Genomic DNA, 27,139 nt, shown 5'->3' with positions numbered 1-27,139 from the left:
CACTTTTTTGTGGTGGCTGCCATGGTTCATCGATTTATAAGACGTTATCACGTCAAAAAATGTATGTTAATATTTTCCATCATTTATTCAATGATGAAGGGATTACCACATTGCGTTTTTTTTTTCCTCAGCGTACGGTGTACCTAGTTATCGCTTCCGGCGCGAACCAAAAACGTACCAAACTTTTGAATTGGCTTTAAGGAGACATGCAGCATAAAAACTGCGTTATCAGGATGTTACTTCTATCTCCAAACAAAAAAAAAACAACAGCTGATTCTTAGATAAAAAAAAACAAATTCAGATGCATGTAGAAATGGTAAAATGGTTTAAGTTGAAACAAAATTCAATGGATTTTTGTATGCACAGAATATTCGCTTTTTAGATGCATTGAATTAGAAAAGTGAAATATTTTTTAAGAAACATTCTCCTATACCAAGGTCTAAATGGCTCCGTCAAAAAAGTTATTATTGTAATTAATTTTGTCTTTGGTTTCCAACACTCTACACTCTACAGACTTTCCATCATCCAGTTTACTCGGTCTCTCAATCCGTATAAAAATTTATATAAAATACAACGAAAACCAGCCGATCAAAAAGTTTGTTGTGTTACATAATAATTGCCTTCAAAATAAATTTTTCCTACAGATCAAATATTTAGTCGGATGAATGAAAAAAAAAATGAGTTTGCAATAAAACACAAAAAAATATTTTTTAAATTCCATTATGAAAAGGGTGGATATAACATAAAATATTTTGTTAAAATCGAACTAGTCGTTTGGGATAGAAAACCATTTATTAAAAACGGTGCAATAAAAGCTAAACGATAAGAGCAAACGATAAGATTTAAAAAGCAACATTTGGTTTTTTGTATCAAAATGTTAAGAGTAGTTTTCGAATAATATTTGCAATTACTCGACAATTTTATATGGAAAATATACAAGTAAACAAAACACAATTTTCAGAATACTTATAAAAATCATGTGAATCGAGTTGGAAAAATATTCATCCATCCTTTTAGACAGTGAAAATGTGTACAGATGGACGCAAAGATCGGAGGCAGATCGTTCACTTTTATTGTTTTATTATTGTCAAGCTTAAGAAAATGCTAGTTTTGGAATGGAAGATGACTATTAGCAGAACAGAGATTTTTTGGAACCGAAGAACGTGGCTTTTTGATTAAAGTCTTTTTTTCTATGTGGATTGAGTTTAAGTAAGTTTTTGCTGATTTAAAAATTCAACTCAAGTAAATATAATATTTTTTCTAGTAGTCTCAATATAGCTAAAAGAACTTAGTTCTTACGGAATGATTGACATATTATTGTCATCTATGGAGATTTATTGAGTTTGTTGACCACAAAAAGTTCTTAGGACGTGTGTGAATTGCGTTAAATAGTTAACCCCGTGTAAAATTTTTGACACTATTGAGGTGAATACAAAATTTTCAGCTGTTAAAATTTTGATGGGCTCTTGGAGCTGGTTAAATTTGGGTACAATTTTTTTTTTGCTGATGGTTTTGTTTTTTTTTTTTATTATTTAAAAGGAGTATCATGGCACAAAAGAGGCTATATTAACTATTTAACGTAATTTACACACGGTCTTACTCTGCTTTCATCAATTATACACAGAATTGAATGTGCGCTTTTTTTCGATTTTTTAAAGTTCGCAGCTCAGCTCTTTCGTTTGAAATTCATGGGAAGTTCGATCTATATTTTTTTGTCCTAAAATGATTTATATTTTTGAAGGAATATGCGTATGTATTAGAAGGTATATATATCGTGTGTTGGGAGTTAAAATGAGCACATAGTAACTATTTTAAGGCATTCTTCTTAGGTGAATCAGTAGAGAAATGTGTTAAGGCACACTCAAACCAGGACATCAGTTGTTAAATTGTTGTTAAACTTGTTGTATTTTTTTGACATTTTTTTTAAAACAACTCTAGCTAGTGTGAAATATGACAACTGCAATTGATAAATTGATACAACAATAATAATTATCATGTCTATGCTGCTAAGTAAAAGTTTCTTCTAGCTCTTCGCAACTTCATTGCTCTTCTTTGCATTCCATAGGCGCCTTCATCAATCTTCTTTACAATACACCATTTAAAACTCCAATTTTCGTGTTTAAATAATTTACGGCCAATATTGTGACTAACTAATGAGTCATGAAATATTTGATCAGAATTAATTGGTAAAAGAATTGTAGCGCTTCGTTACATGACACAATCACATCGTTTCTATTTGATTTTTAAGAAATCCATACAAATGTCGTTATTTTGCACATCAAATTCCATTCAAATATCCTTAAGATGAATGCTTTATATATATATGGTACATGCGTCGCATCGATCGCCGCAATCTATCTCCATAATGATGAATGCTCACGATTACTGACATTGCAAAATCCATATAGCTCATCTCTTGCAAATATTGCGCGCTGTTACCAATACATTCTTTCCTCATTCCATGTTACTATATATGCCACAAAAAACGACACGGTGCTTACATTAATCAATTTACTTCGTTCATAAAATATATACACATTTATATAGGTTGTCTCGTTCTGGTTAAAGGCATCTTTTCTTCTCACTCTAGTTGTAGTAATTTCATTTAATAGATCAAAATCGGCTTGATAATCAATTGCTTGCTTACGTCATTCACAGACAGATGGCGGCACAATATCAAAGGAATTTTGTGTCTATCTGTGGTACCTGTTGTCGTCGTTGTTGTCGTATAGTTGTCGGTCGTTGGGTAATATAGATGCTTTGCTGCCCGTCCGTTTTAGGTTGTTGTTTTTAGGTTTTCCATTCAAAATAACAAATCAAAATAATTTCAATGCAATGCAACGAAAAATCTCCAAAACAACGCGATGACAGTTGTAAGCAATTCAAAGTTTTTTTTTAAAAAGTACTTTTGAAGTTTTCCGCTCAATTGGATGACCTACATTATACAATTTTCTTCAATCAATCCACCAAATTTGTGTGTTATTTTAATTAGTTAAACACAAAACTTGAATTTATCCACATACAATACCTAATAAACATACAGAAAGGTGCGTCATCGTGGTCGCTTTGATGACATATAATATAAGTGTATAAGGAAATATATGGCAAACTGGCAGTGACAGCTACTACCAGCACCCAGTCGCAGTTGCAGTCTTCGTCGTCGTCGTAGGCAACAAAAACAAAATGGAATCCAATTTATCTGCGGTATTTTAATATGACATATCTGTCACCTGGTGTTGTGCGGTCGGTTTGGCCGATAATTGAATAGAAATTAAATTGCCTGGACAACGCGTTGTGGTGTGTATAGTGTATAATGCCTATACCCGACCCGACCACTGCGCAGAAATTGATTCCGTGTTACAATTTGCACCGGCGATTTGTTCAACATGTATGTGGACATGGCTTAGTGATGTTTGGCTTGGAGCACCGCAGACACCTTTCAAGCGAGTAGGTATAAGGTATGTTGAGGTAAATTGATTCGAAATTGCGTTAACGTTCTGCTGCTCGGGTTTGTTTGTTTTTTTTTTTTTTTTTCTAAGGTATAAACACGAACAATTGGAATTGTTAAGTGTGTTGCAATGGAACTTTGATTGGAAATGGAGAGATAGTAAAAAAGTTGCGTACAGGAACATTATGGAATATTTTTTTGAATCTAAGATAAATAATAAAGGCATAATGGTACAAGCAGAAGACATTTATGAGATGAATACTTTTTGGAATTCCTTTTTTAATCATGCGTTTTTCTTGATAAACATAGGTAGTATAGGATACAATAAGATAAGAAATCTTAAAAAAAAAAAAACAAAATCAAGATATTTATATAAATCAGACATGGGATTAAGTAGGTACGATCATAGAAAATGCGAGAATAGTGGGTTAATATTACATGTTAACAAATTTAAAAAAAAAAAAAAAAACTCTCCAGGGGATCAGTGCTAAAGTTGTGAGGAAATTGTTTAAAGTTTATAGAACAGGTATAAATTTCATTAGTGACAGAAGATTTTTGAGCTACTATGCATTCAGCTAAAAAAGTAAATGCAAAAAAGAAGAAATGCTTTTCCGTTAGATCTTCCAGCAAGATAGTGAGTGATCCCAAAACATTTTTCAAGGCTCGTAAAATAATGGTATATGAATAGCCATCACAATTCACAATCATCCGACTTGAACCCGATTGAGCACACAAGCGGCTTAATTATTTGCATCTTTGAAGAATGACTGGGAGCATATTCTTAGCATTATTTTTATTGATGCCTAGTCATCAAAAACAGGGAGTAAATGGACAAAATATTAACTTTGAACATTAACAAATAGGTAATCCGATACATCCGGTGATCCGATAACAGACTAAAGTGAAATATTTTTCGCGGTCCCATATGCATTTCGTGAAGTCACAAAAAGTATTTTTGCTTTCCTATATCCTCGTTGCATGTTTTTACTTTTAAAACTCTTACCATCACCCAAACCAATAACGTACAAATTAAAAATCTTATAATTTACAACAAAAAAACTTTTGGAAAAGCCCCAGTAAAAAGGACAAAAAATAATACCTTAATATCAAAACGTCCAGACTTCAAAAGTTCATAACAACCGATCTAAAATGCATGACTTGGTTTCACGTATTATTTATTCTTATACTAACAGTTACTTATTATGTAAAAGCTCTTTATGTGAGCACTCAGTTTATTGTAATCATTAAAAAAATTGAAAAATCGTAAAATTTTTTTATTGTGAAAACATCGTTTTAAAAGGTTTTGATCTCTAAACAAAATATGCCATTTGAATTCCAGTATAGCGGAGAAATTTCAGAAAATTCAGTATCGTTAGAGCCGTTTAAAAAAAATAATTTTTTGTTCATACAAATTTCAAACATTTTTCAAACTAAAAACTAAATTCTAAAGAAACAATTAAAAGACTCATAAAATAACAAAGTTTCAATAAATTTAATGAGCATATTTAAAAAAAATACTTTTAGAAAAATTTACTAATTTTTAGTTTTTGAATTTTTGGAAAAAAAAAGTCTAATTTTTCACTTTGGTACAACAGATACCATTAATTTTGGTAACTAAAAATAAAATTTCAATTTCGAATCTATGGAATCTCACAAAACTCATAACCACGATGATGTTTAAATAATATCGCTCCAGTAGTTTAAGGCCTAAACTAACTGCGGACCACAGTGACCCATTATTTCCCTCTAATTAAATTGATCATTAAATAGTCAAACCATTGAATAATTACAAATAGAAGTGGACACCCAGGGAAACTTCCGCTGTAAAATTGTCGGCGCTAGTATCGTGCGTTGAATTAAAAAAGCAAATCCAACAATCCAAAAGCAAATCCAGCAACCCAAAATCAAATCCTAAACCGCTTATACATATAGATAAAAGTTTACCTATTTCAAAAAGTGGAGATAGCCTAGAGGATAAGGTGAATGTATGGTAAGTTTACCTGCCTATGTCCGAATCTGACAAGAAATTGAGATTTTTTTTTATTTTACATTACTAGAATAAAAATTAATTAAATTTGTCAAAAAAAAATCTCCACAAAAAAAAAACAAATCCAATTTTTACCGGTATTCGAACCTAGGCCAGTAGGAGTAAAAGGCATCGTCCTTGTTCTCTAGACTAATATGACTTTTCAATATACGAAAACTCATATCAATATAAGCTCTTTGAAATGTATAATAATAAAATTAGGTATTAATTTTTTTTATGAAGGTTTAAAAAAAATTATTAGTTAAGACTCAACTCGAAAATACATGATAGTTGAGGCGCAAACATGTAGTTCATCTATCTTCCTGTACGTTGTGGTCGCATGAGTAATCTGCGGTGTCACTTCTATTTGTAATTATTCAATGGTCAAACGCAGCTTGGCTTAACTACTCAAATTGTATTTTGATATTGTATATCGTTAGTATATCGCCACTGGGTTGAGGCTTTGAAGATAGATAAAGGGGTAAAATCGGCTATCGCGATAGTCGATAGTTGATAGTCCAAAACCGACAATTTTTCCTCCATAAATCGTCGATTTTGTTAATCAATTAAAAATTATCGCGATAGCCGAATCCCTAGGATAACATACAGAAGTTATTATTTTTTTTCCGAGTTCTAAACTTGCCTTACCTATATAATCTATATCGCAAGTTAAATCGAAGTTATGCTTTTTAATATTGAGGCTGAACGTTACGGTTAAACTCTATGGCTCTTGAATAGTAGTGTGTCAACAAATAACTGTACTGAAACCATATCAATTTTTGTTTGCTTTTTTAAAATGGTTTGCTGTTCATTTAGATCGAAATAATTCCTTACTCAACCAAACTAAAAGTTATAAGAAAGTGGTCAGTTCCACATTATTAATTAATTATTCTGATTAATAAATCTTATCAATTCTGATACTCTGAATTCTGATCAAAAATCTAAACAATTTTACCATCAAACCTTATTTGAACTAAATAAACCAACGCGCTTGAATTAATAAAATCTACCAACATAACATAACTTGTAAAAGTCTTTTAGCACTTAGTACCTATGGTTGATTTGGACTTGTAGGTGCATTTCATTCCATTTAATTCAAAACTCATAAATACATTTGCATATCATTGAACTTATTAACACCGTCATGACTAACAGCAGAAGCTAAATAAACTATTTCAACTACCAGGTTAAACTTTCAGGAAGTAACATCTTAAAAATCAAACAAAATATTGTTTGGTTATGTGCAGTTCATAAATAGATATGTATTACTACTATACTCATACTCACACACCCGCCCTAAAAATTGATTTTTTTTATTTTCGAAAACTTCTTCCAATTGCTATAACCAACAACATCTTACAGATTTAACTGTATTTTCTATTTACTGATCTAATTTTCTGTCAAAATATAAACAGAAAAATAATAATAAATAAAAAAAAAATGTATCGAATTAATGTCATCCAGTGCAAACAAATAAATTGTGCTGCTGTGGCAGTAGCAGTTGTAAACGTTCTTCTACCAACTCTTCAAAGATTGATCATAAAGGTACCTTTTCCACATCTACCATCCGCATCGTCTTGGTATTTGGTTAATTTTTTTTTTTAGAGGTATTTCGTCCAGTTAACCTTAAAAATTCTCCCGTGTGTTACATTTACAAAAATAATTTACACCTAAATGAATACAGCACATGCCTCGCTGTGCCAATGTTGTTAAGACTTGAAAATTTTCATAAGATGCATTCGAGTAAGAGCATAAGAACCTCTGTATACCTGTCAGTGGAATGATGTAGAGATTGAATATGAATCTTTCAGGCAGGCAAGGCAGTAGAAATTATGTATTTTTCTCGTAGTCATCTCAAAATCTAAACAAACATTAAATCGGTTACTTTAGGCTTCTTAATAAATTCATTGCTTCTTGTGTGTATCTACAAAATTTAAGAGAATTCCAAGAATCTATCTTGTGCAACACAAGAGACTATATGTTATGTGCCCTTGAGAACTACTTTAACTAATACCATGCATAAATATGTAGGTATTACTGTTTTAGATTGGTTATAACTCTGTTTGAGTTGATATTGTGCTTAAGAAAGTTATGCAACTTGCTTTAAATAATTTTTTTTTTTTTTAAGAAAATCGAATAAAATAAGTAATATCGGAATTGCAATATGGAATAAAATCGGTTTAATTCCGAAGGTTTTTCGAACCATAACATTAATACGACTTATATAGCAAAGCCTGTCACACAGACAGAAGTACATCACTAATGTTAAAAGTTATAATGAAAATGACAAGAATGGAATATCGAGTTGCATAGTATTTTTCGTTAAAATACTACAAGACCCTTAATACCATTATAAAATCAGGAATTTATTGTGGACAAAGAATATCCAAGACTTCTAAGGCTAAAACTACATCGAAACATAAAAGCAAACAAAGTATAAAAAGTAAAAAAAGACAGATAAAAATTAAAATTATACATATTTGAAAAATTCAAACTTTTTTGTACTTTTTTTTCACTTTGTGTTTCTATGTACATAGTTCAGGCTTTAAATCACCCGTTAAGAAGAACGGAAAAACGAATACTTTTAAGGAAGTCCATTTCACCACTACCGCTAATAAAGTTAAAAATTTTCTATGTAGATATCAAAAAACTAACAATAGTAAAAGTAAATTTGTTGAAGTCAAAAGAAACATCGACGAAGTTCTTCAACTGTTGTTGTAGAGTTCAGTCGTGTGACATCGATAAAGTATGCATGAAAACGTTTATATGAACAAAAATGTACAGGTACTGACGGATACTCAGGGGTCAGGGCTAATGATCAGCTGCATTTGCGTGCAATGCTCAGAGAGATACATTTCAAAACAATAGCTCAAACTTTTAGATCCGCAACATGAACATAAACACCCAGCAAAGCAAAAAGAATGCTATTCGGAAAGTTAGCCAAGTAGAAAAGAATCAGAATCTAGAAATTATTCAGAAAGAATTCTACGCAAAGTCTAAGGGCCAATTGTACAAATATTTAATCCGTGGCAACTTTTATCTTCTGAATTCGATGGTAAAGTTGATTTTTAGCTAAAGGTTGAAATAGCTAAATCCATCCTTGAACCGCCGAATTCCTGATCCGAGGCTGAACCACGTTTTTACAATTGGCCGTAACAAATGAAAAAAATGAGAAAAATTAAGATTTGTAGTTACGGCACATGAAAAACAGTCACAGGGTGACCATTTTTTCGATTGACAAAATATTTGGCTGCGATTTTTTAAAATTATTTTTCTGATAACTTTCATCACCTACTCTATCTACCGTTGTCGTTTCGACGTTGACTTTTGGGACACCCTGTAGGTATGTATAAAACAATACAATGGTGCAAAATTTGTCTATTTGTATAGTTGTAGTAGAAAAATAATAAAAGTATAGCACTTTTACACTTTTACTTTTACGATTACCAATGCCCTACCTGATAAAACCGTTGCCCTACCTTAAATTAAACTCTGGCTATGGGCCTGCACTAAAGATGACTGAGAGGATAAAATTTGTTATTGGCGAAGTGCTCGAAAAGTTTTTAAATCCAATTCAGAAGGACGGCACAGCAGAAAAAGACCTCGTATAAGATGGCGCACGCAAGTGAAATGGAAAATGAAATCACATTCAATAATTTGTAGTGCAAAACTGAAAGCAGCTAACTTAGGATAGAGGTTTTTAGTATGCCTTAAAATTAGAGATGCCTCGAACATTGATTTGGCCGAATACCGAATATTCGGCCACGCTCCTCGGCCGAATACCGAATATTGGGCCGCCGAATATTCGGCCAAGGACACTCAGAAAAAAACGTTGGTAATTTCAAAAATTTTATACTTTGTCTCAAGAATAGATGTGGCTTAAAGAATTCCCAACAACATCGTATTGAAACCATTGTATATATATTCTTATAGTACTCTCATGAAGTAGAATTTTCTATTTTGCGTGGCCACGCACCGGTGGGATCGCTAGTTTATTTTATGTTTGAACCTTATGCAGAAAATTGAAGTGCAGATCTACCAAAAGATGTCGCTAAAGTATTTTCATGGATTGATAGTACTATAGAAATATATATACAATGTTGAAACGATGAATAACTGAACTACTTTTAAGATAAATGACTGAACACACTACCTACTATTGCAAAGGTAGACACTGTCTATTCGGCAAGATCGAACAGCGGACCCATACAAGTGGTGGTCAGCACACACCACAAAATTTCCAATTTTGACAACATTTGCTAAAGTCTACCTTTCCTCTCCTGGGACAAGTGTTTACAGTAAAAGACTATTTTTCGAAGCAGGAATAGTCTACAAAGATAAACGAAAGCGTTTAGTACACAAAAAATGCGGAACAAATAGTTTTTATTCACCACAACTTGCCTTTCATAGATTATAAGTACTAAAATTACAATTTTTTAATAAAACACACATTTTGGTATAATAATTTATGTCTTTTTTCTTCTCCATTTGGTATTCGGTATTCGAATACCGAATACCAGAAAAATAGGCCGAATACCGAATAGTGGCCGAATGTTCGCGGCATCTCTACTTAAAATGCCTTACTTGGGTAACTTAGACGCTGAAAACTCTAAATACCGATTTAAAACCTTTCTCATGTGCCCTTGAAAACCAAAAGAAGCAAAAGACTTCACGGGATAGATATCAACATCTCTCTGTGCACATCCAATATACACTAGCCCAAAAAATTAAGGGAACAAAAAAAAATCGTGATTTTTTTAGTGATTTTCGAAAGGCTGTATCTCAGTTAAAAATGATCGCATCATGACAAAATAAGAAGCATGTGAAAGCTCTATTCTTCTAGTTTTAGGATTAAATTTTTAAATATTTTCTTTCTAACGGTAAAATAGCTAAATTGTTTGAACTGTTCAAAAACCAAAATTTTCCAATTTTTTTTTGTTTTTACTTTACTCCTAAGAAAGTGGGAACATTTTTTCTGATAAAATGATTATTATTTTTAGAAAGGTTATTTATTTGGCTTTAAGATTCATTTTGTTTCAAACTTCTACGATTTTTTTTAGACTGCAATATCAGTCATCAAACCAAAAACCATACTTTTAACTTTGACTATCAATATCTCAACAACGGATCATTGTACAAAATATTCAAGGACTCATTTAAAAACATCATTCAATTCTCTACAAAGAAATTAAGTTTGCTTTGTTAAACAAAATGGTTTCTTATTTTTGAGATTTATTTAGAAAAGCTATCAAAATAGGCATTTTTACGGTTTTTTAGAAAATGTACCGCTATTTTATTTCTATGGGTGATAAGATTAAACTGAGGCTTAATTATTGAAGCTCAATATACCTGGAATTAGTATGCAAAGTTTCAGATTTATTCATCAAGCAGTTTTTCTGTTGTGAGGGTTTGAACTTTTGAGATGAAATAAAACACCATATTTCTGCAGGTCTAAATGACTTATACTTCTTATAACTTTTTTATGAGCAAAATCAAATTCTTTTGAGTTTATTTGAACATTTTATTGATAAATATCGTTTAAATTTAAGAAAAGCCAAGGAAAAACAAAAAATTTTCAAAATTAGGAAAAGTATCCAAAAATGGTATAAAAAGCTTTTTTTCAAAATTTAATTTTTTTTTTAAACTTTTAATTTTTCCTTGGTTGATGTTTTTAAATGAGTCCTGGAATATTTTGTACAATGATCCGTTATTGAGATATTGATAGTCAAAGTTAAAAGTATGGTTTTTGGTTTGATGACTGATATTGCAGTCTAAAAAAAATCGTAGAAGTTTGAAACAAAATGAATCTTAAAGCCAAATAAATAGCCTTTCTAAAAATAATAATCATTTTATCAGAAAAAATTTTCCCACTTTCTTAGGAGAACAGTAAAAACGAAAAAAAATTGGAAAATGTTGGTTTTTGAACATTTCCAACAGTTTAGCTATTTTACCGTTAGAAAGAAAATATTTTAACATTTACAAAACTAGAAGAAGAGAGCTTTCACATGCTTTTTATTTTGTCATGATGCGATCATTTTTTACTGAGATACAGCCTATCGAAAATCACTAAAAAAAATGACGATTTTTTTTTTGTTCCCTTAATTTTTTGGGCTAGTGTAGTTACAATTATAAATTAATACTGCACCTCAAACACAATAATTAAATGACTACTGTTTCGTTCAGAAAACAATCTAGATTAAAAAAAAAAAAAACTTTTTACCATGTGTACCTAATCGGATTTCAGTTATTGAATTAAATCAGTTTAAAAAACTAAATCTCACATGAGAGTAGCCAGAGCAACTCCGTGTTTATGTCTCATTTTTATCAAGATTGATTGATGAATAGGGAATTGAATATATATATTTATTTTTTAGACAGAAAGAGATAACAGATAATTCAATTGAAAAAAAATATATCGAATTCGATCATAAGCTCTTAATCAATCAAACTTGTTGATTAATGTTTTTTCAGAATACAAAATCTCTGCCGAGTTTAATGAACTTAAAAATTGTTGATAGTTGAAAATTCTAAACTATTTATTCAATGACTTTTCCACTGCATTAAAATGAACCAATTTACAATTTGCAATTATTGATTACTCTCTTTCCAAATGCAGACACACTCCACTTCCACTGACACATGACAGTAAATGGGTTCCAAATGTCATTCGCACGGATATCCCAAATCATCAGTGCCAATTTCTTCTGATGGATGATACTTCTTTTATTGTTTTTGTTTTTATTTTATTTTTCCTTGCATGTTGTGTGTCGTCGTCCTTCAAAAAGTTCAACAATAGTCAAACCAAAGACCATCATCATCTCAATACAATGACTAGAAAAAAAAAAAAAAGACTGAGTCTTTGAAATTGTAGCTAAAGTTGAATCAAACACACAAGACACATTTCAAGAGCAGTCGATTTTGTTGACGAAGAACAATGATTATAGTGAAGACAATGACTACATGGGGAACAGTTGGGGGTCCCCAATGAAACGGTCGTCATGGATTGATTTATTTTTTTTCTTTCATTTGGAATTGCTTCATTTATCCAGTTATGGTAAACATTGATTGGGCACTGAGACTGGAGAGGTGGAATTTAATTTTATTTCAATCAAATGTTTGTCAGCTATAGTCAGTTTGTTAGTATGAATAAGTTGAAGTCAATGGAAAATCTATTTTAAAAGTGTTTTTCTTTTGTTTTAAGATTCATTGAAAAAGAGTTTTTAAAAAGACAATTTAAAATTTAGAACAGCTGGAAACAATAGTTTGCAAAAAAAATAATAATTTTTTGGACACCTAGTGGCGCTTATACTTTTCGTTTAGATTTGAGCCCAGAAAACTCGAAAATCTAATCTAAAAAAATGTTTATGGATAGGTTTTCGAGATATGATTTTTCAAAGTTTTTTGTCGTTGTTTTTCCCAGCATACTTAGTGTTCGGGCTATATCTTGAGTAATAAACGATCAATTTGGACAGAACAACAGGCATTTGAAAACTGAATAAATAAGCAACAAACACTGGAACAACTTTTTTGGATAACTCCAGATGTCCAGATGTAGGTACTTCTACAAAGTATATTTAAAAAAAAAAAATTTACAAAAAATAATTTTATACTGAAAAGAAAAAATCAAAATCTTTCGAGTCGTCATACTTTAAAATTTTAAATGTGTAGTACCAGTGGCGTATCCAGAAAAAAATTTGGGGGGGGGGGGCTGAAAAATGTTTCAAACATTTTTGATAAGGTAAATGTACTACTAATTTGTCTCTTTTTTTATTCATCTTTGATCGAGAGAAAAGCGCTGTGCTGCGGTACTGAAAGTCGTATAGTAGCATTTTACTGCTCCCGACAACTTCGTACTACTGTCTCCTTTCACATTAAAAGTAGCTATTTTTCCAAGTTCTTGTATCCCAAACATTTTACACAAACAGCAAGGTGTTTAGTAATCTTTAACAAAAAAATAAACACTTTTTCGTTCGAACTTTTTCATTTTCTGAATTGAAAACTGTTTACAGATTTATTCCTATCACGTCTAATTTTTGAGCTATACTCATCACTTTTTTCGGTATAAATGCCCACATTTCCGCAATTCAACCGAAAGTGAATTGACATCACTTTTCAATTTCACGTGAAATTGATCTTCGATCGATTTCGAAAACTTCGAAAATGCTTCGAGCTGTCAAAACTGAAGGATCATCCATTTTTATTTTGTTTCTAAAGTTAAAGTTTGCTACTTTAAACATGGATGCAATTTTATTGGCAACTTTATTGGAAAAAAGCAGAATTTAAAAGAAAAAATAAGAAGTCACATTTTGCGAGACATATAGAAATATGTAAGTGAAATGCAGAACATGGGCGATATTATTGCAAATTTTCAAAGATAAATGAATTAGATAAAGGGTAAAGCGAATGAGGTTGCAAACACAGAGGCATGATATTTCATGCTTCATGTGTTTTATGTATTTTGTATTAAATTAACAACAAATAAACATTACAAAACCAATAAAAATATAAGTTTTGATGATATTTTGTCCAAAAATTGGAGATTCATTGAAAAAGATACCAAGTTCACCAGCAGAAACAAAGCGAATTGAATTCGATCAGAAAATCTAAATGAGCAAAAAAAATGTAGAACACCTAATTTCACTATCGGCAACGCAAGTGAATGCTCAAAAAGTGAAATGCAGAACGTAAAAGTCTCAAAAACTAATTTTCAATGATCCGAAATATATATTTTTTAATAATATGTTCCTTTTTTAATACAAATCAGAAGCACAAACTGGAATTTGCTTAAATAAACCATTAGTTATGTTGACCACTAAGATATTGAGATATAAAAAACTAGTATTTCCAATATCTTTGAGAAAAATATTATTTTTGAAAAATAGTAATATACTCAAGACAATAAAATACGACGTGATTACATAAGAAGCTCTGCAAAATTTAACGGTGATGTAATTCGACGTCAAAACAACAAACAAGTTATTTTAAGAATTCTGAATTGGACTAAAATCCTGAAAATCCCAAACCTCAACGTCAACTAAGGCACTTACTCAAACAAACACAAACAACCATTTTAGAATTTGAGCTGCCTCTAAATCTTCGACTGTTTTTTGTTACTTTTTGAGTTTTTGTCTATAACTTGAAAAGCAAGCCGAATTCGAATATTTTTATTAAGCAAATTTTTGTAGATAATTCAATTTTCTATCGATATGTATCCTTTTAAACAATTTTAAAATTAATATATTGTAAGAAACTTAATAAAAACTATTCAAAAAAAGAAAAAACGAGATTTTTGATGTTTTTACTAAATAGTCTATTTTTATACTTTGAGCATTTATAGATATTGAACATGTAAAAGAGAAAAGAAAATACATTATCTTTTAACATAATGGTCTAAAAAAAATTAATACGGATAAAATTGTTTTCGGTCCTTTTGAACCATTTTCCTTTGACATGCTAAGTATGTCATCTTAATTTTTTTTTGAAAGTGATTTTCAAGTTCCTGAGGTCAAAGTATGTAAGAAAAAAATAGTGGGATTGGGTGTCCATTTTGGCTGTAAACAAGTGAAATTATGACCTCTTAAAGTAATTATGCAACCTCAGATTTTTTTGAAAATAGAAAGGCATTCTTAGACTAAAAACCTGGTTTAAAAATTGATAAATAAGTTCGTCACTTAAATTACAAATCCGACTTTTTAAAATGAAAATAGTTATACTATAGTACTTTTTAATGCCTACAAAAGTTGTTTAAATTTATATCTTTTCACCAAACCACAGTTCCATTTGTTTGACCTGCTGAATTTGCTACTACTAACATTTTTTTTTTGTTTTTGTTCAATACAAAAACAAATATTCACATTACCATAGAGTGCTATATGCCAATGCCAAGAGTCAAAGTTTCATCGATATGCACATTCTGAGACTAAGCGACTGCTGTCTGCATAGTTCTCGAGCGGGGTTAGCACTTTTTCTTATTCTCTCGGTTCACCAAGCACTCATTGACACAACGACGACGACTACCATAACAACGACGACGGCAGTGCTAAGCTAAGAGCTGCCTTACCTTCGCGTACATTAATTTTTTTTTTTTATTTTTTTTGTATTCATCCTTGCCCCTGCCACGATATGTGTGCTAGTCGCTTAAATATCTGATTGTGTTTTCTGAGTCTTATCTAGATTTCCCCACTAAAGATATTTTTTTTTTGTTTTTTTGTTTTATTTTGTAAATGAATTTAGTGCTTGGTTTTTGCAGACAAAATGCCTGAGAGGGCTAACCAAAGTGCTGCTTTTTGCGTCAACTTCTGAATTATTTGAAATTTAAGACTTGGATTTTATAGTTTCTACATCAGAATGAGTAGGTATAGCCAATTGCATATGGTTTAATTAAATTTGACTTTGAGGGGTACATAAGAAAAAAAAATAATGTTTAATTGATACTCGGTGTGGTTTATCAGTGAAACAGATTTGCACAACATTTGCATTTTTAGTTGATTTTTATTTTTTTTTTGCGTCGTCATTCATCGGTCATTTATACCGCATAGAGTGAAAGACGGTCTAATTGAACGGTACATAATGGAATGTGTGGGTGCAGTATTGTAGAATTGTTGGTTAAAAGTATTTTGTGACATTAAATTAAAGTAAATCATGTGAAAAACAACCAACGAAACAAGATAATTTTTTTTTTTTTGTTTTTTGTTTTTATGTGAGAGAAAAAAGATTAAACGAAAGAGCTGTGCAGCGAACTCGATTTGTTTAAACTGTCATCGGGTTTCTTATCTATCATTCGGTGCTGAAATGGTATAGAATGATTTATTACTATAACTAGATGGGGTCTTAATAAAAGAATGTTTATCTTAATTCATTAATAAAAGGCTTAGCCCACACAAGTTGTAACACGGGGCCCCAGAGCAAGCTTGACTTAAATTGTAAGTTTTTTTTTTTTTTTTATCGAGACTAGTGTATGTAAGTTAAGCTGTATGACAAAGTGTTGCAAGGTATAAGGAATATTGATTATTTTGCTTATCAAATTATTGCGTTTGCTTACTCACTACCTAAACATAGTTCCATAATATACTATTTTGTGAGACATAACTCTTGTAAAACAAGTGTTTTTTTTTTTGCTCAAATGGGTGGGTTACACATTATAAATAATCCTTAGGTGTACCTGTACATTTTCTGTATTTTCTCATACAGTCGAAAGTGTTTAAAATATAACATTATTCTGAATTTATGTCTAGTTACTTATCACGACTTTTTGATTTGTTTTTAAAACGAATCATCTTCCGATACTAGATAAATCATAGGAAATTGATTAAAATTATGTAAGCTTAAACATAATAATTAACGAACATAAAGCACTGTTGTTGCAAATATGAAAAATGTAATTACATACATAATGTAATATAATCCACGGAAAAAATTGTCTGAATGAATATAAGTAAAGTACTTCGTACTTACTCAAATTACAAACACTTAAACTGATATTGATTTTTTTGTATTTTGGCGACACCAGTTGATACGCGGTAGAGGACAATTGAAAATCCAAACTCAAAAAAAATTGTACAAGTGCTCGCTTTTCAAAATACATAAGGTGCCCAACTATGCTTCTCGCGTTTTTTCGATAGATGGATGCAGCGGTAAGTATGGGATGAAATAAGCATTAACATTAACCCATCACCACATTAGTGAACTTGTGTATTTGTCAGGTGAGGCTTTTTGAACTTGTTATCTTCGTGATTGATTTCACCGCTTTATGAGCGGTGATTTTTATGTTACAGTTATGCTCTGCATTTGGTGAAGCCAGCTTGGGGTAGTGTATTTGTACTATGAGCTGCTGAAATTTCGCCACAAAAAGTCGTTATCGAACGCAATTGATCCAACTAAGAAGAGCATTAAAGGAGAAACAACCACAGTATCAAGAGATACACGATAAAGTTATTATGCAGCTTAACAATCAAAATATAATTCAAAAACCTCACTCTCGCCGTACTCTCAAATACATTACTTCTTTATCATTTGATTCCATCAATGGCAAAAGGCCTGACTAAGCCGGATTTCCAATCTTTTGACGATGTTAAATTCGTGAATCGACTCAAAAGAAGCTTCATTGTTTTTCGATCGTTCAATTGCCCGAAAGATGGTGCGAAGTACTGGCTAGTGACGGAATCATAAAGAAGTATCAGTTCTTAGCCTCAAATTTTGGGATAAAATGGCCGAAGCTACCTCTGAAAATGGTATTAAAACTCTTTGAACTTATACTAAATGGTATTGATCATGCATATTTCAGCTTGCATTAAGCTTTGACATGGTAAAAGAACCTTACGCGACTCAAACTATATAATTCAGAGTTAGGGGATCATAGGTATAGAAATTGTTCTGCAGAAAGGGTTGTCTTGGTCGACAGGTTGAAAAAGGAACTCAAAAGCAAATCATTAACTAAACAGTTATGATTTTGTGATAAAAGGCAAGTAAAGACCTTTAAAAATGTTAATAAATATCTCGCCGAAAAAAAAAATCTAATTTAAAAACATTTCGCTGCTTTTCTGCTTATGTCCTACGTGACGAGGAAGATGACTCAACCAAAGGCTCAAAGCTCACGCTGATCAACGTTTTGTTATACAACAGAACGAAATTTCATCATATAAAGCAATCGATTACCACACAATGTTCAAGGAACTTGGACCATTGACTTGGATTACATCCTTATTTCTAGCTCAACTTTACGAATGTCCATCACCCATCAAAACAAAGATTTGAAATTTTAAACAAATTTGTCTTAAACAAACTTCAATCGGAATATACTGTCAGAATCAGAACTTTTACAGACCGGGGCTCTATTGCACCAAATGCAAATTCTGTTGCACTAAACTCCAATTTACAAAGAGGAAATTATTTTTTTGAAAAGTAAAACAAAAATTCGTCCTTTGCGAATTTTGTTGCACCAACCACAAATTTGCAAAGCACAAAGTACTTTTCTAAAAAGAGCAAAGTTTCGCCAATTTGCAAGGAATTCTTTGATTTCGTTGCACCAAACAAAAAACTTTGCACTTTCCATTTCAAATTCTGCAAAGTTTTGCAATAATATCCAAAGACAAAATTTCATTTGCGGATGGCCATTTCTCGTGTAAATTTCGGGTATATTAAATGATAATTTAAAATGAATCACTTTGAACTACTTTTTGAAAATGAATAGTATAGTAATAGTTACGTGAGTGTATAACCAAAAAATTAAATGATAAAGTAAAGTACAATAAAATTTCAAAAGATATCGTTGTTTTAAGTAAAAAAAAGAAGATTTCAGCATTTTTTAACAACGAAAAGAAGTTGTACCTATTAACTGCTTTACTTTGCAAAATTTTCAAATTGCGCAAAGCTCAATTTTTAGTTGGTGCAACGCCCGCACTTTTTCCTTTGCAAAAAAAACATCAAAAATTGCATAGTGCAAAGTTGGGAACTTTTAATTTTTGGTGAAACACTTTGAACTTTTACTTTGCAGAAAAGTATTGTTTTGCAAATTTGCAAAATGCAAAGTGGTTGGCGCAATAGGGCCCTCGAAGGATTTTGCAAACACTGTCATCATGGTATAGTTGCATACATTTGTGAAAAAAAAAGAAACTGTGAAGAGAAAGAATTTGCTGCTTGAATTCTTTAAGATTTTACCAGCATTTTATGTTGTTGTTTTTTTTTTTTTCAATTTGTATTGTAAGCTTCCAAATGCCAATTCATTATATCCCTAAGATCACAAATGCCACAATTTAATGAAATCATTATTCCAATTATGTGTAGATACTTTACTTGATCTGATTATATCTAAGATCTATCAAAATTCAAAACTTAACTATCAATTTACTATCAAATCACGTCAAATGGTCATTAAGTCCAGTCAAACAAGTATAATCTTATAGATGCCGCATCCGAGTGATCAATCCTTTCGTTAAACAAAAAAGCTTCACTAAAAAATTTCTCGAATTTTCATTCCTCAGTATAATTTGTATCTGTCAGATAAATTGGCTCTGACAGCTAAGCGTTACGATGTGTCACCGCTAACAGAGCGGTGCTATTATAATGATCAAAGTAGATATTATAGTTATATGAACTGTGTGCACTATCGTATATTGAAAATGATCATTGGCTGGACCCCATCAATGACCACCCGTGGTTCATCTGCGATGACGATGCAAAATTATTCATTTCTCTTTTTGGGTAGAGAATAACAACAACAATATAATCATTCTAACACTTCCATTTATGGTCTGAATGATTGCTAGTGAAGGAGTTTTTTTTTTTTTTGTATCGATATTCTCTCATGTAACTACTTTAATGGCAATTATATACAATATTATTGTAAAACCTCGAGTTATGTCAGAGATACAATAAATTTATGTCCACTTGTTTATTGTGTGTGACTTGTTGGTTGCCGCGTAATGTGGGTTAAAATTTGCATTTATGGCCAGTGACCGCGGGCCCCCGCAACATGCGATAAATTCACTTAGCACCAAACACAAACCAATAATACAACAAGTCAGTGCTGGATTAATATTGTTTAAACAATTTTAGATAACAACTGGAAAACATATCGCTCATTAAATAGATAAGTTTCATATCATAACTTTTAGAAAAGCAGTTTACAGTACATAATATGTATATCAGTTTGAATAAACGTTTTCATAAAGTATTGAGTGAAACATGGTCTATCTTACATATTGAAACCAATTGCTACCGCTGGTCATAAAAAGTACAAATTATTTTATTATCAAAGTAAAAATTAGAGGTTAAATCCAAAAATTCTGATTTTTTGACACAGTTGTTTATAATTACGGGCATGGGCCAGTGCTAACATCCCAAGTTTTTGAAGAAAATGGGGTTTGGAAGTTGATAGTTTGGTAAATTGGTGAAGTTTATCTACAGTATATGGCAATAATTTTTTAATTTTTATATAATAATCTTAACATTTTAAAATAAAAAAAAAAAACTTAGTAGATATGCTATTTGATTACTTGTAGAAAAAGTAGGGTAAATAAAATGCACGACTGGGGTCGCACGTACTTGCTCTTGCAGTTCAAAGCACTTTTATGTTAGTTTACTTGTAGATTTTACGGGCTGCCTCTAAAATAAATTTTAAAGAAATTTTTTTCATATAAAAATTTTTTTTTTGTATTTGACTTTTTTGAAAAAAAAAATGCAATTTTATTCCCATTGCTTTAAATATTACGTATACAAAGTTTAATCAAAATCGTTAGAGCCGTTTTCGAGAAATTCGCAATATCGTATTTTTTTGTATGGGAGGTATACGTTCTAAAAAAACAAAAAAAAAACAACTTTCAGAATTCCATAAAAATCATCTGTACCAAATTTGAAGAAAATCCATCCACGCGTTAAGGCTGTGGAAATGTGTACAGATGGACGCACAGACGCACAGACGCACAGACGCACAGACCCACTTTTTTGGAATTCTCCATCATCGTAATGTTGGTTTTGATTAAAACCTCAAATCAAATAGAAAATCGTTAGAGCCGTTTTGTAAAAATATAATTTTTTACACATAAATTAACATTTTCCAACATTTTTCAAAAAGAAATTTGTATAGGTACCATTTTAAAGAAAATTTTAATCAAAACTTAAAAACTAAATTTAAATGAAAAAATTCAAACCATTTTCAAAAAATTGATTTTTCAAAAAAAAAAATTGAAATATTTTTTTAGAAATTAAAACATTGATCTTTGAAATTTTTACTTGAACGCTTCTGTGTAATTATTTTATTGAAAAATAAAAATTAGTCGTAAGGAGAAATTTATAAATAAAACAGCCATTTTATCGTAGGTGGTACCTACAGTTAATAACGGTTAAAAAATATAATTTTTACTTGCCATACAAGATACAAATGGGCAGGTAGGTACTTAACAGGATGATTAAGGACAAATGTGCTAAAAAGCTAGAACGTCCAGGTTGGATTGAGAAAATAAATAAAATGTATGGGAGGGGGGGGGGGTCTATTCCACTCCGATAAGCAGGGAGAGGCAATTTTCGAAAAACTTGTACAAAAATAGTTTTTTCGAAGTTCAAAATTCGATATCTCAAAAACTTTGCACGTTAGAGATATTCTAATGCTAGATTGAAATTAAAAAAGTCAAAGGCCATTAGAAATGTATAAATTGGTTTCTATGGAAAAGCATTTCTCGCCAATATTACTGTTATTTACGGAAAAATCGATCTAAAAAATCGTTTTTTTTTTTTCAATTTTTCGCAACATTTTCTAAAACAAAATAATAGTTTTTCTACATAATCTTAAATAAAGGGTTTTAATCTAAATAACTGCATTCCAAATTGTTTCAAAAATCAAAAACTTTTTTCGGTAACTTTTTTTTTTAATTAAATTCGTCAAAAATTAACTTTTTGCTCAAAAAAAATTTAAAACAGATTAAAAACATAATAAAGTAATTTTTAACCGAGTTTTGTTAAAATCCAATCATTTTTGTAAAAGATAAAAATAAGAAAAAAAAATTGCATTTTTTAATTGGTTTGAGATGGTTTGAGTAAAAATTGTGGACACTTTTACTATCTACAACTTTTGCTTTTGATTTTTTTCGATAGGAGGTCTACTTTTGACAGAAATCGTAAAAAACCACGATTTTTGACACCAACCCCAATTTTTCGCCCACCCACCCCCTTTCCCCCAATTTGTTTGTGGGCAATTTATTTTTCCCCTTTCACTTACCATATAGGCTAAATTTTTCCAACACTCTTATGCTGCTAATAATTTTTTCAACTTTTGCCCTCTGAAAACCGTATGAAATTAAAAAAAAAAAAAATATTTTTGCATTAAAAAAAATAAAAAACTCAGTTTTTTTTGAAAAATTAAATTTTCAAAGTGGGACATTATTTTTTTTTAAACTGGGTTTTATTCGAAGCATTCAAACAAAGATTTTAATAAAAACTGTTAGAGCCGTTTTTGAAAAAAAGAAATTTTTTTCTATTTTTTCAATTCGCCCCTAGGGAATCACCTTAAACTATTTATCAATCTTGAAGAAAATCGCTCCAGTAGTTAATACTTTTTTTGGCAATTTTAATTAGGTATCGAAATGGATTGTTATCGAGTTCGAATTCGATTTTTTTTCGAATCTTAAACTTACCCTAATAAAAATAAAATAAAATTAAAATGTTAAAAAACAAGTCTGACGATTTTGATAAGAAAAAAATATTTTTTTTAGAAGATATCATCAGTACCAATAATAAATTATTATAAAATCCTTTACTTGGTTTCCGACTTCCTCGTAAACGACTTAAATGATTTGAACGAAAATATTTCTATAAAATCGTTTAAGAAATCTTAATATAAAAATATAAGGAAAAGTTATGAAAACTCATTTTAAAAAATTTCGATTTTTTTTTTTTTTTGAAAAATCAAACCAATTTAAAGAATTTTTTATCTGTCCCGGGTTTCGCTTCTAGTAATAGGGTCACCGTTATTATAAAATTAAAAATTTTTTTTTTTTATTTTTTTTTTCTTCTAGGAAAGTGGTAAAAGCTTTTATGATAAAATGATCATTACTTTAGAACTTATTTTTTTTTTCAAAATTTTTAAAGTAAGGAAAAATATCCAAAAATGGTATGAAATAAATTGTTTTTTTTTTTCAAAATTCAACCTTTTTTGAAAACTTTTAATTTTTACTCAACATTTTCTATTGCCTTCGACTCTAAAATCCGCCACTGATAACCAAGTTAAGATAATCGATGTTTTGGATTTGAATTATCGATTTGAATGAAACAAAACAAACGCAAAAAACAACATCAAGAACAATTCACTCTAAAATTTAAAGTAACTCGCTCCTTTTACAATTTATTCGAATAACGAAAAAAAAACAATTGACCAGTAATTAAACCAAAAAAAAAAACCCAAACCATTGATGGATTTTCTGTGCAACTCGCCACACTATTTGAGTGCGCAATCGTGTTCTATTCAGTTTGCACATAATATATTTAACACAATAGATACAGAGATAGGTACTCGTTGATGAATTTAAAGATACAAAAATAGATTTTCTTAAGTTTCAGTTAATTAAATCACGGAAAATGTGGCACTTTAATGCACCTGGTCAGTGAAGGCGTTGAACTATTTTTTTTTTTTTTTTTCGTTTTAAGTTTATAGTGATGGAAATGGATAGAAATAGATACATTTAGCAGGTACAACACTCACCTTGTAAACATTGCTGATTGCTGTTGTTGTTGTTGCTGCTGTGACTGCGATTGTGATTGTTGCTGTTGCTGCTGTAATTGGTGCTGATGTTGCAGATGCTGATGATGGTGATGTGGGTGTTGAGGCTGCTGCTGTTGTTGTTGTTGCTGCTGTTGTTGCTGCTGCTGCTGTTGGGGTGGTTGAGGCGGAGGTGGATGATGATGCAGGATCTGTTGGGGATGATGGTGAGGATGATGGGAGAGGTGATGATTATGATGGAGGATTTCCGTCGGTGGCGGTGGTACTGGCATTGTTTGTGATTTATCTAAACGCTTATCGTTGTACATTTTATTAATTATATATGGTTTTAAGATACTTGGAGACTAGAGTTTTAAATGGGTAACTGTCATATCTTGTTTTTCTTGCCTGCAATGAAATAAAAAAAAAGTAATAATTAATTAGTAATTAATCGATAATTGTGTCTTATAAACTACATACATATACATATACAAAGATAAAGAAATACAAAAATTGTATATGCATTTCTTGAATTTGACCAGTCAAAAGCCTTATAAATTTATTTTTCTCCTTCAGCCACCAAAATTATAGTTGCCAAGTTTTTTTTATTTTAACTTTATTAAAGGAAATAAAAGACATTATTTTCACTTCAAATTGAAAATTATTAATATTTTTTTCCGAACAAATATTTTTTTTATTTTTACCGACATAAAAACAAACTACAAAAACAAAGTGTTTTTAAAAGCAAGTAGAATTTAAGGTGCAAAAAATTTTGCGTGACATTACTTTCATCGATGAATATTTGTAAATACAATGGAGTCTCTTGAAATACAAACGGATTTGTTGTTGTCTAATTAGCATATTAAACATATTAACAAAAATAAATGGCTAAAAAAGCAGATTTTTGTTTTTTAAATGTAAATTGTTTTGATTTTCTTTCGCCCTAAACTTTGCACACAATTAAACTGCAGGACTTAAGACAACGACCAAAATCGTAAAAATCAAGTCAGCCATACATTTCTCAACAAAATCTTTGTACGCGATTATTTATTTTTTTATTTACCGTTGCAAAAAAATGATTTTTGAAAAACCGTGTATTTTTACGATTTTTGTAGCGTGCGAAAACTTTTTAAGGTTTTTGTAGGAGTTTAACATTTTACTTTCGCAAATATTATTGACTAATTTCAAAACATGTTTAATCTCAAAACATGTTAATTGAATGTTAGAAGTTGCAAATTTTCACAAACTCGGCACTATTATAGAGAAATTTGACATTAGTGGAGTAAAATTAGATTTATACTTCGGAATCCAGGGAAAGTCGAAGAATCTGTAAAACGAGTAAAGGGCTGCATTATTAAAAGGTCAAATAAGAAAGTTAAAACAAAAAATTTTCACCGCTCTCGATTACAACAATTTTTAAGGACCATTTACTGTCATTCCGTATGAGAGCGTTTAATCAGAATTGCTGTCTCATTTTAGATTTTGCTCAAACTTTGTAGGGATGTTCTCATGGACTGTAAGGAAGCAAATCCATGATGATTTAATTTTTCATGTTACTACAGTTTTGCGTCTATTGAAGATATCTTTTTGTTTGAAACGGCATTTTAAAGCTTAAGAATAGTATATAATTTTTGAATAAACATTAAAAAATTACGTATTATATAATTATCCCTGAATTAAAAACAATTTTTGAAAAATTAGTAATTTAGCTGATTTTTCATGGTTTTTGACTGGCTCCAGAACCTTGGCTATTATATGTAGGAGGCTTATACTTACCAAATATTAAATATAGATGTTTTTCAACAAAATGAATCTTAAATCAACTCGATATCTTTAATAGACGCAAAACTATAGTAACATTAAAATGACGTTTTGCTAAAGTTCAAATGCGGGTAGCGGGGAAACCAGCAGGGACTTTTCCTGGATTCCGAGATTTTACCAATTTTATGCATAATTTTACTCGACTACATCTAGAAGACAAAATCTTAAATACAATTTCGGTTTTATTGCCAATTGGTAGAGGTATTCTAAAATTAAGCATTCACAAAACATGTTTTGATAAAAAACAAAAAAATGTTTTGGAATTTGTCAATAACATGGACGTTAATCATCTATGCAAGCTTAGTATTTGAACTTCAAAGTTCAAAATTTTGTAAAAAAAAAAAAAAAACAAGATTTCAAATTCAAAATAAAATATGTAGGTTGTTGTAAAATAAGATTTTCTTGTGGTTTTTTATTGCTTAATCATTTTGATTTTTATTTGAAACATATTTTACTAGTATTTTATCAATTTTAGAGTTGAAAATTGTATAATTTTATTGCAGCCTATTTTTTCAATACTTCCAAAAAAAACCAAAAATTTGTTTGTTTGTAATTTTTTTCAATTTACACCCTTATAATCATTTAAACCACTATTTGCTTTTGGTTCATGCTCAGGTCTCAAGAGGATAATTACTTTGTTTATATCTATAGATTATTATGAAATGCTTTCTTCACCTCCGGAAAGCATCCAGTGGCGTACGTTATTTTCTCACGATTACAAAATTGAAGGTTTTCCAATAGTGTCACCAATTAGGTATGCAAATTAATTGAAGCCCTGAGCCTTAAGGTCAAAATAACTTCTAGAAAATTGATAGCTCATCGAAAATTAACCTCCAAATTATAGCAAAAATTATCATATTTCTTCTATTTTAGTTTTCCTTAACTAACATTAAATGTTCTTAGATTTATAGTGATAGCTTAACACAAAATGTTAATACATACATATTAATTTTTAAAGAAATAAAAACAAAAATTAAAAATAAAACTCCCGGATAGACAATAATAATAATAATATAATCGAACTATCAAACTACCAAAGCCAAGATCAAAACGATATTGTCTCAGCTCATTCAGCTTGCTTCAAATACCCTTTAACACACATACCATATGCACAGGCGCACAGCAGAGATGCTGCCACAGATAATTGAATTCGCGCAAATGCAATTACATTCTAAATTCTTTTTAACCTCAGTCAAAAGCCAATAATACCACAACACTGGCAAATGCCAACAATGAAGGTCACTTCTCTGAGTGCACCTCTAACAATAATTTACTGCATGATCGTTTTTCGTTAAACATTTTTATCCCAATGCTGTTGTGTTGGCTGTTGCTGCTGTTGCTGCTGCTATCGCTGCAGCACTCTTTGCTGGTTTTTACCTGCTGCTGTTATTGCATTGACCACATGCGCACATTATAGCCGACCTGCCTTATAGCAAACTTAAGCGCACTAAGCAGTCTCGCGCATCCAGCTTCAAAAGTGCATAATTGCAGGTGGAGGCACCACACACAGCATTGCATACAAAATATACATTTAAATTATTATTCCAAATGATTATTAGATGAAAGCCAGAAAAATACAACAACAAAAAATTTGCTCCGAGGAATATCAAACAATACCTACACAAATGTATCTGAAAAAAAAAGTATATTATCTAGA

At 30.7% G+C, this 27,139-nt stretch overlaps 1 protein-coding gene across 2 annotated transcripts in view; it reads right to left on the bottom strand.

The window, feature by feature from the left end:
• LOC129913448 (uncharacterized) overlaps positions 1–24,315 on the bottom strand; it is a 146,860-nt gene extending 122,545 nt beyond the window's left edge. Inside the window, exons 1-3 of one of the 2 annotated variants that reach the window (XM_055992137.1) lie at positions 24,142–24,315; positions 24,020–24,069; positions 23,665–23,968 (exon numbers count right to left, since the gene is read on the bottom strand). In XM_055992137.1, coding sequence (XP_055848112.1) covers positions 23,665–23,954 — 290 coding nt within the window. In that variant the 5' untranslated portion in view covers positions 23,955–23,968; positions 24,020–24,069; positions 24,142–24,315. Of the gene's footprint in view, positions 1–23,664; positions 24,070–24,141 lie in introns of both variants that reach the window. The other variant, XM_055992136.1, reaches the window with a different exon arrangement.
• Between the last annotated feature and the right edge of the window lie 2,824 nt (positions 24,316–27,139).

This window comes from Episyrphus balteatus, chromosome 3, assembly GCF_945859705.1.
Source record: "Episyrphus balteatus chromosome 3, idEpiBalt1.1, whole genome shotgun sequence".
Classification (NCBI taxonomy): domain Eukaryota; kingdom Metazoa; phylum Arthropoda; class Insecta; order Diptera; family Syrphidae; genus Episyrphus; species Episyrphus balteatus.
This window is presented reverse-complemented; position numbering and strand designations above follow the sequence as displayed.